Raw genomic sequence first — 15,638 nt, 5'->3', positions numbered from 1 at the left:
TTCGGCTGGTTTGAGAGTAGTTACTCCTGTCAACGACCAGCTATTTATACAATAATTCAGATGCGAGAGGATCATCGAGTGTAAAAATAAAAACGCAGCGTCTGTGGACAGACAGCTCCTTATTTGTCTGAAGTTATACAAGTGGAATTTAATTTTTTTGGAGATCATTTTGATGTGGTTGCTGAACGTTAGGTTGGAATCCAACATCACGCCTAAGTATTTAAACTCGTTAACCACAGATAATTCCTCTGACCCCAAGAAGACATTGGAGCGCGCAGGTGCAATGTTTCTTTTAGAAAAGAACATGCAAACTGTTTTTTTTGCATTCAGCATGAGACAAGATTTAGTTAGCCATGCCTGGATATGAGAGAGAGCTGAAGATAAGACACGTGCCGCCTCCCCTGGGTTTTTAGCCCTTGTGAAGATAACTGTGTCGTCAGCATAAAGCTGGACATCTACATTAAAACAGTAATCAGGAAGATCATTAATGTACAAAGAAAAGAAAATTGGCCCCAAAATTGACCCTTGGGGGACCCCTACTGGACAGCTCAGGTAAGGGGAGCTGACACCGCCAACCACAGTGCACTGCTCCCGGTGAGACAGATATGATTCAACCCATTTAATGGCCGCAACAGAAAAATTGAAGCTGGACAATTTAGAGAGGAGCACACTGTGGTTGACGGTGTCAAACGCCCTCTTAAGGTCGAGGAACGAGGTCGAGGTCGAGGTCTTGCCTGGTGAGAGGCCGCGGGGTAGAGGCTTCACTCTTTTGCGCCTCTCCCGTCCCTGCACAGCGCAGCGCATGCCTGTGAGTTTGACTAACTACAAAGTGATATCCATTCTCTTGGCCGATTGTCACATTTGCCCATATACACTGTAGGTCATTTAGAGGCACCAGTATTTCATAAACAGTTTAAAAGTTCTGTGGATGGATTTAATTGTAACGTTATGTTATAGCCTACTTCGGCTATAAGCAAAGGACAGATATGTGGTCGCTATGGCGACCAGCTGTGGGCGGGGGTGGGTGGGGGCAGATCGAGCGGCGGTCGAAGCAAAAACATCTATCAGGTAGAGACGAGTAGAGCCGAGTGGGGACGAGCTGTGCAGGGCTGTTAAATGTGGTGGAATTGAGCCATTAGAAGGCAGTGTTGGTCTGCTGGAGGTGGGGGCCAGGTGAGCCGCCACCACTTCACCTCCAGGGGGGGCATTCTCGTGAATCCCAGCCGAGCCTCGTCGTCCAGCGTAGACCATGAAGTCACGATACAATACGATACATGATATTGGGTTCACGATAACGATACGATACGATATTTTAACAATATTTTTTTGCGATCGAATTGTAAGTTGAGGGGGCATCCTCCACGCTAATTTGAGTCATTTCACCATTTTCATCCTCCGTGTCTGTAACGTCCCTCGTCTGTCCAAACAAAGCAATGAAAAGGAGAGCGAGCATGCAATCAGATGCAGATCAGTGCCACCATGTTCAGCTTCTTTTTCTCACGATAGGAGAGTTCATCTCAACGATACATATTGTCACGTTTTGATATCGCGATATATTGTGGGACGATATATTGTGACATCCCTGATCCCTACCATGTTCACGCAGTGTGGCTTGGCCTCCTGTGGTCTATCCCACCCTGTCTGCACAGCACGGATCACGTCCTCGCAGACAGGCATGTGGCACTGATGGGGCAAAGCACCCCTGTAGCACTGATGCAGGGGGCTGGGGTGGGTCGGCCCAAGCGAGGCCCAGCTTAGCTGCGGCCCTGGACATCACCCCGCGAAACAGCTTTTGGTAGGGCTCGTTCGTTTCCGCGCGAGCTTCCTCCTCCTGCAGCCGCAGTGACGGTGCTAGGTCACCGTCCCAGGCCTCCTCCCCATACTGGGAACCTCCTCCTGGGTGGTCTCGACTCGGGGGTCGTACCTGGGGAATTCGCCCTGCTCTATGAATGAAGGTATGGGCTCATCGGCCCACCTAAACTCAGACTGCTCGTCTAGTTCGGACTGGAGCCCCTGGCCCTGTAAGCCCTGAGCAGCGGGGGCTTCACCCACGACAGGCCGGAGAGATTCAACGTACACTCTTCTCTCGAGAGGCGTACCGCTGGGAGGGATGACCTCCTCAAGACAGAGCGAAGCTCTATGACGCAGCACGGCTACCTTGAAGATAGCACAGCGGCTGCAAGACCGAGGGTTCAAAAGCACCTGTGCAGCGTGCTCATGCCCAAAGCAGAACACGCACCTATCGTGTCATACTCGGCAAACGGAGCCTTACACAAGGCGCATCCCCTTGCTGACTTTCCCTTATCCATGCTTAGTAGCATAAGAGAAAAGCAGGAAGCTAATCACTGAAATAGCAAGCCCCCGCAGGCCGCACCCTGTTAGCGGGAGTACCATTTAAGCAAGCTAGCAAACTAGCGCGAAACACAAGCTAGACAGCAAGCCACCCGGCGGCTAGCGAACGTGCGCATGCAACGGCAAAGCGGCAATAGCCTAGCCCGAAGCGAAGGCAGCAAACACACACAACCTGTTAACTCGAGAGAACAAGCGTGAACAAGCCACTAGCTAAGCTAGCGTAAGTACCGAGAGACAAGCGAGTGCTAACACAAGCCTGCGCACAAGCCTGTGAAGCAAGCCTCTACCCTGAGTAAGCACAGGGAAGTGAGCGTAACCGCAAGCTGAAAGCTAGTGGTTCAGTCACAATTGTGATGTCACAGTGATGATGTCATCAGTGATGTCACTTGAGCAATTGTGATGTCATCAGATTGTGATACCATCGAAAAGATTGCACCTGAGCGAAAATAAACAATGCTTGAAGATGGACTGCTAGCGTTAGCAAATGGCATCATCAGTGCTCACGCATTAATGTATGGAATGAAAGTAGGCGCGTGTGCACACTGCTGTATCGAATGAAAAGATAATTGAGCGCCGGGAAAGATGACGGGACCAGCAGCAGCAACAACTCTCTCGTAGGGCGTGCATATGAGCTACTAGCGACAATGTACAGGCCCATCAGTCAAATCAATGACCATGGATGTCAGAGCAGTTCTGCAGTTCGCCACCATTACCAGGGGTCTCTCGTTAATGTTGCAGGCTGTCCTGAACGCTGCCGTCCCTGACCATGAAGCCGATGCGTTCAGCCCCCCGCGGACAGAGGAGCGTCTGGACCTGGACTGCGCCGTGGAGTGGCTGCTGGGTGGCCTCTCCCGCTGGGACGCGGAGCACTACCTCTTCATCGCGGAGCGAGGCTACCTGTACGAGCACAACTTCGCCTTCTTCCCCCTGCTGCCCGTGCTGCTGCGGGGCCTGGCCGACACGCTGCTGTGGCCCCTGAGCGGGCGGCTGGCGGTGCGCGGCCGCCTCCTGCTGGCAGTGGCTCTGGGGAACAGCGCCCTCTTCCTGCTGAGCGCGGTGGCCCTGTATGCACTCGGCAGACTGGTCCTGCGGGACAGACGGCTGGCTCTGCTGTCCAGCCTGCTCTACTGCCTCACGCCCGCCAATGTCTTCATGACTGCCGGGTACGCGGAGAGCCTGTTCGCTGCGCTCACCTTCGGCGGGCTGTTCCTCCTGGAAAAGGGCTTCACCTTCAGGGCCTGCCTGGCCCTCGGCATCGCCACCGCGGCGCGCTCCAACGGACTCGTGAATATAGGATTTCTGCTGTATCTCCCGTCGCTGCACGCCCTTTCCCAGATCCGTGTATATCGTACGACTACGAAAGGTCACAGGAAAGTCTTCCACTATGCTTGGGTCATTATCTGTCTCCTGTTCACCTCTCTACTAGGAACTGCAATTATCGCCCTTCCCTTCTGTGCTTTCCAGTACTACGGGTATAGGACCTTCTGCACGCCGTCGGTCTCCTTGGAGCGGATCCCCCCCGCTCTCCTGTCACTGGCCCAAAAGAAGGGCTACCGGGTTCCGGATGAAAACGGGCCCCCGCCCCTCTGGTGCCTGAGGCCCCTCCCCCTGCTCTACTCTCACATCCAGGACGTGTACTGGGACGTGGGCTTCCTCCGCTACTTTCAGCTGAAGCAGATACCCAACTTCCTCCTGGCTCTGCCTATGGCCACCCTCGGCATAATGGCGGCTTACGCGTACTATCAAGCGAACCCGGACCTGTGTCTGAGACTCGGGCTTTGGGACACGGGTGCAAATAAACGGCTGGACAAACCCACGCCTGGACTTTACAACCCCAGGGTGTTTGTGTATGTTGTCCATTCCACAGCACTCCTGCTGTTTGGAACACTGTGCATGCACGTGCAGGTTCTGACCAGGTTCATGGCCTCCTCCACCCCGGTCCCCTTCTGGATCAGCGCCCACCTGCTCTTACTCAACGAGCCGCTCCTCCATCGCAGGGCAACGTCGATGGCGCCCAACATCCAGCTGGGGACACAGCTCTCCTCCAGACACGGATGCCAGCACGCGACCTTTAACCCCATCACAGCACTGCTGCCCCACTGGAGGAGCTGCTCCGCGACCACGCAGTGCATCCTGGGATACTTCATCTCCTACTGGCTACTGGGCCTGGCTCTGCATTGCAACTTCCTGCCATGGACTTGACTCGATACATCCCTCTGAGCTCCAATGCAATATTTTCATACAGGGCTGGGCTATATGCCATCATTAAAATTATACCAGAATTAATCCACACAAAGGTGTGTTTTTACAATATGCCTTTTTTTATCCAATAAAAAATAAATAAATAAACGTGACATTGCAATATAATTACAAAGAATTTGTCATGTAAATGCATAAATATATATATTTTAGCTGCACTGAGAATTCTATTGGGAGGGGAAGACAAATGCTACCACATTACTGTAATTTCTTTTGGAAAATACAAATTGTTATAGCCTACCATTTAAACTAAGAAAGATATTGTATCATGATGATATTCTGGCTATATCGCCCAGTTCTACCTGCACAAAATACCAATAAAAGCCATTGTACATTTTTCTAACACTTGAGATTTAATGCATCTTCAATGTAAATGCTAATGTATTGATGCAATAGCCAATGCATTTGATTTGCAGCCTGGTAAACCAGCCGGACACGTGAACTCACATTTGATTTCGAAACCGGCTGACCGGCTGGTTCACCAGGCTATTTGATTTGCACATCTTAGTAAAACATTTACAATTGTTTGAGAACAAACTCAAATGTAAAAACCATACCTGAAATTTCAGTGATTACTGTGTTTGTAAATCTTAGGAGGGTGGTAAAGCTTTGGTTGTATGGTTGTACTAGAACAGTGGTTCCCAAACGGGTACGTGGAGGTAGCCTACTTATAGGGGGTGCTTGAGACAAAGGGCAAAATGAAAAAAATTAAGAATAAATAATGAAAATAAATTTAATGTTAAAAAAAAAAAAATGTGATACCATCAGTGATGATGTCATCAGTGATGTCACTTGAGAATTGTGATGTCATCACTGATGTCACTTGAACATTGTGATTCATCAGTGATGTCACTCGAGCAACTGTGATGTCATCAGTGTCTTTAGTTAAAATTGGCAAAGTGGGCTCTGTGCTGGTGGTGTCTGTTTGTGATTGACACGAGGAAGAGATGGAGAGAGGGGAGTAACCGATCGGCTTTTACAGAATGTAGGGAAATGATGAGATGAGATGATGAGATATACTTTATTGTCCCGGGAGGGAAATTTGTCTTGGGCAAAAGTGCTTAATATACAACAACAGGTGTAACAGACAACTAATACAAAACAGAACGGTCACAGTCACATTCACAGCATTGCACTGAGAGCACAGGAAGTGTGCCAGCTAAGGTGCTGATTGCACAACCCTATTGCACAGTAAGTATATTCATCCAATCCCTTAGTAAGGGAAGTAATATAAGCAATAAAACCATAAACCCATAGAAACATAGAATAAAAAAAGAATAAAAGAATAAAACATTAAAAATAGGATTACGAAATAAGAGAAATAAAACCAAAGTACGAAGTTATCGTACCTACTTGGGGTACCTCCCTCACCTCACTGGAGTGCTACACATGGGGGAAGAGAGGGCTGTTTGTTCAACAGAACAATTGGGGTGGGAAGAAATGATAGCTTGTAGAAACTGGATGGATAAATCCAGAAGGAGGCAGTAATGCAACATAAGGGATGCCAACTGCCATAAAACACCACAGAAGAAGAAGGTGTCCGTCTGTAGCTGTGTGGTGTCAGTCTCCAGACTCTCCACCCTAGGAATCCTAGTATATTATTAAATAGGAAGACCAAAAACATCTCGATGATGGGATAGTAACACGTACCAATGGGCCATTCCATTAACTGGGAGCTAGGAATGTGACGGTTCAAGGGTCATGAGCTCCAACTGTGACGTCACCTGTGCTCAGATTTTCTCTGCCAAACTTGAGGGAGCTTCACCAGCCTGACCTAAAAAATCCAAGATGGCTGCTCCGCACATCAACAGTAGTTAAAATCGTAGTAAATACTGTGTATTAGCACTTGCGTCTTTTTTGTGTCTCATTAAATCAGTCATTCACACAGTACTATCTAACTTCTATCTGTGTTGACATGTTGCTACAGTGTTTATCAACTGTCATTGCTAACAATGGATAGCCTGGCTAGAGCTAACCCTGGCTGGTTTCCTGACTGTTTAAATGGAACGTCGACAACTCGGGTGTGACGTCACTCAACCGTGAAATCCCAAACTCCCAGTTTAAATGGAATGCATCAGTGTAGCCTATTCCTAATATTTTTGTTAGAGCACTAATTTATAGCCTAACCATTTTGATTAAGTAGTTGGCCAACATGTCAGTATGCCATTTTTAAACCATGTGTGATAGAAAATAGTTATATATTTTTTATATTGGATGTCTTTATTATTCCATTATGAAAAGTTATTTTTGTAAGCTAACAACCAAGCTGTAAGTGCTTGTCCATGACATTTTGTCAACTTAATGGATTTTATCTACAGAGAAGATTGATACCTCCAACTGGATCACTGGTAATTGGGGAAAATATTCCAAATGCTGTCCTTGTTTTGTAAGTATTCAATAATGAATTAATGAGAGGGCTCAAATCTAGAATTTCCAAACCTGGTCTTTGGTGTTACAAAGTACCTTTTTGCCATATCAGCCCAACTCAGCCATCTGGCTCTGTGGCACACATCCACATCAGCTGGTGGCACTGTGAGTCAGAAGGAGATGATGGGGGTTATTTTCACAAACACGCACAGGAAAAACACTGACTTGTGAACCTGAACATCCAGTTCAGCAGCCTTTAACCCAGAGAGGCCTTCACTGTAATAACCTCACTGACTCATGTCAACGGTTGGGTGCCAGTCTAGCCTTCTTTGGAGAGCTGACATTACCCGGACTTAACCAAAGACCAAAATCTTCCACCTGGCTTCGTCTGACCAGAGAAGATAATCATCAAGCCGGGGGTTACAATAGTCCACCATCCAACGATGCCCTGTCACACACTGCTGAGTTCAACATGGAACGTCACATGACTCCATCTGAAGCAGCTGCTGCGGAGCAAAAGAGGAAGATGATCTTTGATTTACACAACCGTGTCTGGGTGTCTGTCTGACCCTTCTACTGTATTACCTCCCAGTTCTCCAGAACACTCTCTCTTTCACTTCCCTCTCCATCTTTCTTGTTTTGACTCTTTGTTCTTGTGGTTCAGTGTGCTGTATAAGGCATTTAAGATTAGGACATTTGGGAGTTTTATTCTGGCTTGTGACCTTTGTCGCACGTCACTGAATGATGAATGAATGAATGAATGAATGTTTATTTCGAACATTAACATAAAAGACAATATAAAAAATAAAATAAAAGTATAATAATAATACACAATAAAACATTTTAAAACAAAAAAAGGAAAAAACATAATAATGTACAATATTAATCATAATTGCAATAAAAATAACAGTATTTGTTCGAAAAGGAGTAGGAATGAAGCCTCTGCTTATCTGGTCCTACCCCTATTTAATTCCAAAATAAACTTAAATCAGGTCTCTGTCAACATTCTATTTTATTACTTTTCATATTTTTCACTCCGTTTCTCCTGTCTGTCTCCTCTGCATTATGTCAAATAAACAAGAAACCTGTCTAATAAAGTGCAATACCAATGCTTGCCATCTCTACTGGAGGTTTCTCACAGTATGCATTGCAGATGACAAAGAGTTCTTGTCGGCACTAGACCGCACGATTTAAACATTGCCAAAAGTAAACATGATCGTCAAATCCGTAATAAGACGGAAGGAACATTCCATTCAATTGAGATTACCCAATGAATGAATGAAAGCAGCGATGGCGTGACTATGAATCTGATAAAGGTGTTTGGATGAATTACTAATCTTTACTTTGTGTGTTGTTGAACTAGACTGGACTTGTTATCTTGCTGAACGTATGTTTCTCTGTGGGACACTCCCCTGCCGTGACACACATACTGCCGTGCGATACCAAGGTCAACTTACTTTTATGTAACAACCTGAAACAATGTATATTAGTCCTAGAGTTTATGAATTGTCTTGTAAGACAATTTATTATTAAGCTGTTGTGTCCAGTTGTTTAGTGGCTGCTTTTGAAGAAAGGAGAGCATTTTATTTCACTACACATGACCGTTGAATAATTTGGTAGATACTCACGGCCTCACAATCCTTGATAGTCGACCTTTGTGGGTTATCACAAACTAACATTATCATGTTCACACACTAATTACCTGTCCAGGACAACCAACTCAAACTTTGTTCCTAAAGACGACCCCCGACCTCCAAGTATTGAACACAGTAGTTTGTCAGGTTGACAACAAAGAGGGTAGGTCTCAAAGGGCAAAGGTCACCCCCATTGGCAATGATGGAATAATGGCTGTTGCCAATGATAAGAATAACCTTGTTTTTACCACGTGCAGCACGTGGTCAAGAGAAGGCGTTTTGGAATGGATAACGGCGATGATGTCATCAGTGATGATGTCATCAGTGACGATGTCATCAGTGATGTCATCAGTCCCAAACTTGGGGCTGTTGAAACGGTGATGATGTTACGATGTCCTCTGTGATGTCATCAGTGCCAAACTTGGGCTGTTGAAAGATGTCGTTTCCTCGAATGGGCTTGAGTTTGCATGAGGTCGCCTGGTTGCTACATGACACATGTGCTCCTGGGGTGAAGTTGTCCTTGTTGTCATACACTGATCACATAGCTGACAGATGATGGCCTGAATCTGTAATTAGTATAAAAAAATGCTTATTGACCTTATTTTTGAATGCCCCACTGTAAAGAATAATTGTGGGTATAGGTCCGGTTTAACGTGACTTATTGTTGCAGCTTGCCATTTCCTTTGTTATACTCGGCTGCAGACCCGAATTCGGAAACTGGAGTATGTTATAAAAGTTATAAATATAGTCACGTTATAAACAACTAACCAACGCTGGGGGGTCTGTATGGAAACAGTGTTACTCGAAATGGTTAAAAGTTAAATCAATTTGGTCATTCAGTGGTGTTTTACTGCCATGTAAAGTAACTATTACGCTAGCCGCTAGCATTAGCCACAGTAGCCGACTACCCACAATGCATTACGTTATCCCAGCACCCGAACGACACGGCTGTAGAGCAGAATGGCTCTGCTGTAAAATCCTCATAGACGTTTTTTTTGTCAAGTTAACTCATTGAGTGCCAGCCACTTTTGGAGAACGGACGCTCCCAGTGCCAGAGTTTCAGAGCGTTTTCAGTGATTTCTCGAGGCCCACAGAATATTGTGTGATATTACTATGTAAACACCGAACACGCACAAAGAACGAGGAGACTCTATTGTATCATCAGCAAAAAAAAGGTTATTGATACCATTTTCCGTTCTTTAGTTATCAGCCGGAGAAGATAGGTTGTTTTCAGCAAAAACAGACGTTTCAAATTAGAAGCTGAGATAATCAGCCTTTTGTGAAATGAAGCATTTCAAGCACATTCACTGACTCTGAAGCTAATATTTTCTGATGTAGTGACGTGGTGTAGTTGTGTGGTGCCCTGCGTGCCCCACCCCCCTCTCCCCCCCCCCTCAGCTGCAAACTCCTCCCCACACTAACACACAGCCTCACGCACCCAGCGTCTATTTTCGGAGCGCTCCGTTTTTGTGCGCCGGCTCCCAGCGCTCCCGAAAAGCCAAACCGGACTGCTGAGAATGGTTTGGCCCTTCGGCGTCGGGTGCTGCTTTTCTGGCGGCTAATCGTGTGGAGAAACTATGCAGCAGAGACAGAGGGGCTCAGTTGTGGGCGCGGATTGACTGCTGTTCGCAGCTAACGTTAGCTCCAGCCAGAGCAATCTATACGGCTCTGGCTCTGGCTCTCATCGGTTTCCGTTTCATCACAGGGCTTCTTCTGCAGTTTTTCCTCACCTTTCTCTAATCTGGAGAGCACTGTCGCCACCTAATGGGTCCGTAAAATAGGTTATACACCTTCAATAGCTACAATATTTGTACAGGAGATGCATGAGGCTTTGATCCACGTCCCACCGTCAAAAAACGCATTTGACGCCGATCGACGTCATTGGCACTCTACGTTACTATTTACTTTGACGCCGATCGATGTCATTGGCACTCAATGAGTTAAAACAGTGTAGAAATTACACCGGAAGCGGAAGAAGCACCCATCAGGCATCATAGCAGCTAGAAATAAGGTGGATACTTCTATTTTGCACCATTCATCTTGTAATTTTAAATTCCAAAACACAGCTGGTAAAAAGCTATAGTGTGTATCACCGTTTATAGAGTAGACCAAGCCCATCACTGGACTGCAATGATGAGGTGAATGACTTTGACTGACTCAGGTCATTGTATCAGATTTACTGTCACAATAGAAAAACACACAGGTCAGTAAACACACTCACAGACAAACACACAGGTCAGTAAACACACTCACAGACAAACACACAGGTCAGTAAACACACTCACAGACAAACACACAGGTCAGTAAACACACTCACAGACAAACACACAGGTCAGTAAACACTCACAGACAAACACACAGGTCAGTAAACACACTCACAGACAAACACACAGGTCAGTAAACACACTCACAGACAAACACACAGGTCAGTAAACACACTCACAGACAAACACACAGGTCAGTAAACACACTCACAGACAAACACACAGGTCAGTAAACACACTCACAGACAAACACACAGGTCAGTAAAAACACTCACAGACAAAAACACACAGGTCAGTAAACACACTCACAGACAAGCAATGAACTATCAGAATTAAAAAAAGACTAACAAGTTTGATACTTGTTTCAAAATTGACCAGTCTGCAGCTTCTTGCAACATCAAAATTGTCTTCCCTTTTCCTACATCATATTGTTGAAAATGAATTAAAACAGTCACAGTGTACTGTTGGCTAGCCTTAAATCAAAATCTTGGCTAATTCATATTCCCCAATTGTTTGTGTAGCATAAAACCAAATGGTGAATCTGTTTTTCGTGTTGGGCAGAGGTATTACTTTTCCCAGTAACTAGTAATGTAAGGCATTACAATTTCCAAAAAGTAATTATATCAACAGTTACTAATCCAAGTACCTGTATTACTTCCTCCAGTGCTCACACAGCGTTAAAAGGAGGTGTGGAGATAGGTCTGGCTATGCGAGACCACTGTGTTGGGGGTACGGTGGCGCAGTCGGTAGCGCTGTCGCCTCACAGCTAGAAGGTCCTGAGTTCGATTCTCGCCTGGGACACTGTGGGCACTGGAGTTGTGACCCCCCCATATCTTCAGTGCCTACTGCCCAGGTGGGCTATCTCATCGAAAGGGCCTTTCTGTGTGGAGTTTGCATGTTCTCCCCGTGCTCCCCAGGGGGTTCCTCCGTACATAACCCCCCACTAAAAACATGCAGAAGATCGTCATCCGACCAGTGACGACAATATCTGAAGTTGGTCCCCGGGCGCTGGAAAGAAAAAGCAACCACTCCTCCTGGCCTGCCCCCTGGAGGAAAGGACAAGCCTGGATGGGTCAAATGCAGAGGACAAATTTCACCGGCCACCATGAGTGTGTGTTGTGGCCGCATGCATGTGTTGAAGTGTTCGTGTGACAATATCGTGTTTAATCGTGTTGCCAGAACCTGAGTATTTTCTCCTAGGTAGGCAAATAAAAAAATAAAAAGTATGCTGCCTGATTCTTGACTCCTCCCGAGGTTAATTATCAGTTCTAAATGGAGCTGGCTAAACTGGTTTTACATCACTTTTTCGGAAAGGGGAGTAGCAGAAGTAATATAGTAATGTAACGAGTAACATAACTTGTGAAACCAAGTAATAACTAATTGTATTACTTTTTAAACATCAGCAATACTAATAATAAGTAACTAATTACACTTCCTAAGTGACTTGCAATACTGTACTCTCTCTCTCTCTCTCTCTCTCTCTCTCTGCAGTAGCCTATAATATGCCTAATTCATAATCCCTCCTTTGTACATACAGTGTGGGATGGCTGTAGTCTGCAGTGTCCCCAAGTCCCAACATGCCCCTCGACATGTTGTTGTGCTGCTGACACCTTGTTTGTATGCAGCAGCTCAGTCTGTGACAAAAGCATATTATGCAAACACAAGCTGTAGCTATTCTGTTCATGTTCCAAATTATATTAGATGTTCATTAAACGAATGTTAATTAAAATGTGATCATGGGAGCATGTCCATGCACTGCAGTGTGTGTGTGTGTGTGTGTGTGTGTGTGTGTGTGTGTGTGTGTGTGTGTGTGTGTGTGTGTGTGTGTGTGTGTGTGTGTGTGTGTGTGTGTGTGCGTGTGCGTGCGTGCGTGCGTGCGTGCGTGCGTGCGTGCGCGCGTGCGTGTGTGTGTGTGTGTGTGTGTGTGTGTGTGTGTGTGTGTGTGTGTGTGTGTGTGTGTGTGTGTGTGTGTGTGTGTGCGTGCGTGCGTTTTGTCAGGGTTTTTGGGTGGGGGGTTAACGGTCGGACTCGGCAGCTTCAATGGGCATAGGATTTGGATTTGAATGCATATAAATCAAGGTGATTGGCTATAATTTACATAATGACGCCATGCATGGCAGGAATGTTAATGACGAGCTGAAGGACCAGGGTGATAATGAAAAGAACAAAAACAAAAGCAATGATGAATCACATCAATATTTCCTAGGCTACAATTCAAGGTTTATTTTGTGTTTAAAAACAATCCCACTCGAAGTAACCTGCCATTTGGACCTGAAACTTTTACCCAGTATTATGTAGAGAGGGATTACGCAATCGATCGTTGCCTTCTTCAATGACGCAAAAAACGGGTGAGAACTTCGGACGCGGTGTTGGTGGTACATGTGGAGGAAACAGGAGCGCCTCTGCAGACAGGACATAATAACATCATCACCACGTGAACGCGGGCGGGGGCGCACGCACGCACGCACACACACACAAACACACACGCACACGCACACGGCGACACGCTCACTGGAGCGCCTGTTGAGACCCTGGCTATAAAAGCCCTGAGCGCCTGTCCCGGGAGCACGGAGAAGCTGAACCTCAGGTGAGTGCGCACATACAGCATGGACAGCTTTGTCTTTAGCTCAGATAAATTACACTCTCTTTCTATGGATCAGTTGAATCTGTTGTTGTTGTATTTCAGTCTAGTCAAGTGAAAATGTATGCTCATCTGTTTAGCTAGCCTACTCGTTTAAACTTGTGAAAGATATTGCCTGCACACTCACAGGCATTTCAAAAAGTGTTTATAATTGTTAAAATTGCATAATGTAACAAATTGCAATTCAAAAAACGACTGTTTCAAAAACTAGCAAAGTTGAAGAGGCTATTCCTTCACTCTTGCAAGGATTTTCTATTAGATTGTATGTTTCTCATTATTTTATTTAATTATTTATTTTTATTTTATTTGTTTATTTATTTTATTTTATTTTATTTTATTTATGATTGAATTGGCTCTTCTCTTGCTGTTACTGGGACACAGCAGCAGCATTTTCTCACATCTCTGCCTTGTTGCCCACCATAGGTGTATCTGTCTGTAACATCAACAACAACCATGAAGGCTGTAGCTCTGATCCTCGCTCTGTCAGTCATCTCTGGTAAGCACCTTGGGTGGTCTGTCTATAATTGCTAAGCCCAATGTTTTATTGATTGATTATTTATGAAGTAATTTAACCTCGTTGTCCTTTCTATCGCACACAGGCTGCAGCGCCCGCGCTGTGCGCCAGGCTGATGCCACCCCGAACCAGTGGGAAGTGACTGTGGACCGTTTCTGGCAGTACGTGTCTGAACTCAACAAGCAGGCTGATGGAGTGGTGGAAAACATCAAGGCCTCCCAGCTCAGCAGGGAGCTCGAGTAAGTGTCTCTCCTCTGCTGTTTCTCCTCCAGTGTTGGGCAGTCAAATAAAGTAAGGTTGTTGTTGTTGTTGTTGTTGTTGTTGTTGTTGTTATGTAATAGTAAAGTAACGAGGGATGTATTACTTACTTATGATACGTAAAGTAACTGTTACTTTTTAAAGGAGTAATAAGTAACTAATTACATTTCCTGAGTAACTCGCCCCAACACCGTTCACTTTCATCAGTACCCATGACTGACCATTAGGGCTGTGAATCTTCACTGGCCTCACGATTCGATTCGATTACAATTCAGAGGGCTACGATTCAATTCGATTACGATTAGCGATGCATCTCGATGCATCTTAAATCGATGCATCACCTTTTTTTCCCTAATACATGATTTTTTTTTCTCACTTTCTTTTTTCTCACTGTGTGGCTACTTTTAAAATAAAAGTGCATTTAGAATTGCATTGTATTATGAGCCATAATTTAAATAAACAACTGCATGTGCTAACATTATATTTTATTTGATTATATAAAAAAAAAAAAAATTAATAATCGATTTTTGACATTTGTGAATCGATGCAGAATCGTGCACGTCCGCATCGCGATGCATCTTATAATCGATTATTTTTGACACCCCTACTGACCATGCTTGCTTTTCCGCTTGCAGCACCCTCATCAGCGACACCATGGCCGAGCTGAACGTGTACAGAGACGACATCCAGGCCAAGCTCAGCCCCTACGCCCAGGACACCGCCGGCCAGCTGCACCAGGACCTGCAGCTCCTGGCCAACAGGCTGCAGACCGACATGCTGGAGGCCAAGGAGCGCAGCACCCAGTATCTGGGCGAGCTCAAAAGCATGGTGGCGCAGAACACCGACGATGTCAACAACCGCGTCAACACCTACACCCGCAAGCTGAAGAAACGCCTGAACAAGGACACCGAGGAGATCCGCAAGTAAGTAGGAGGACGCAGGCTCTTTCACCCATCTCACTTTCATTTATTCCTACTGTCAATATGAAACCTAACCACCTCTTTCCCCCCTTCTCCCTTCTCCCTTCTCTCTCTCCACCAGCACCGTGGCCACCTACCTGGGCGAGCTCCAGTCCCGCACCTCCCAGAACCTGGACCTGGTCAAGGGGCACGTGGAGCCCTACGTCAGCAAGGCCCACGAGACGGCCGCCGAGAAGTTGAGCAGCCTCACCGCCCTGCTGCAGGGGCAGACCCAGGGCCTGGGCCAGAAGCTGGGCACCCAGGCAGAGGAGCTCAAGGTCCAGCTGGAGTCCACCGCCAAGGAGCTGCGCACCCAAGTGGAGGGCAAGATCGACGAGCTGAGCGACCTGATCGCTCCCTACGCCGCCCAGATCCGCGAGCAGATCCAGA

At 46.1% G+C, this 15,638-nt stretch overlaps 1 protein-coding gene and 1 pseudogene across 2 annotated transcripts in view; both read left to right on the top strand.

Moving 5' to 3' along the window:
• The first annotated feature begins 3,021 nt into the window (after nucleotides 1-3,021).
• LOC310798731 (GPI mannosyltransferase 2 pseudogene) lies at nucleotides 3,022-4,554 on the top strand (annotated as a pseudogene). The gene has a single exon. The product of its transcript is annotated as a GPI mannosyltransferase 2 pseudogene (transcript).
• An 8,824-nt stretch (nucleotides 4,555-13,378) lies between these two features.
• The window catches only part of apoeb (apolipoprotein Eb), a 2,664-nt gene continuing 404 nt past the window's right edge, over nucleotides 13,379-15,638 (top strand). Inside the window, exons 1-5 of the mRNA XM_083661160.1 lie at nucleotides 13,379-13,463; nucleotides 13,941-14,013; nucleotides 14,117-14,270; nucleotides 14,925-15,212; nucleotides 15,331-15,638. The exon at nucleotides 15,331-15,638 is cut by the window's right edge and continues 404 nt beyond it. Coding sequence (XP_083517286.1) covers nucleotides 13,971-14,013; nucleotides 14,117-14,270; nucleotides 14,925-15,212; nucleotides 15,331-15,638 — 793 coding nt within the window. The 5' untranslated portion in view covers nucleotides 13,379-13,463; nucleotides 13,941-13,970. The remainder of the gene's footprint in view (nucleotides 13,464-13,940; nucleotides 14,014-14,116; nucleotides 14,271-14,924; nucleotides 15,213-15,330) is intronic.

The sequence above is a fragment of the Poromitra crassiceps genome, assembly GCF_964638095.1.
Source record: "Poromitra crassiceps genome assembly, chromosome: 26".
Lineage (NCBI taxonomy): Eukaryota > Metazoa > Chordata > Actinopteri > Beryciformes > Melamphaidae > Poromitra > Poromitra crassiceps.
The sequence above is the reverse complement of the archived record's forward strand: the minus strand, read 5'-3'. Positions and strand labels throughout refer to the sequence as shown.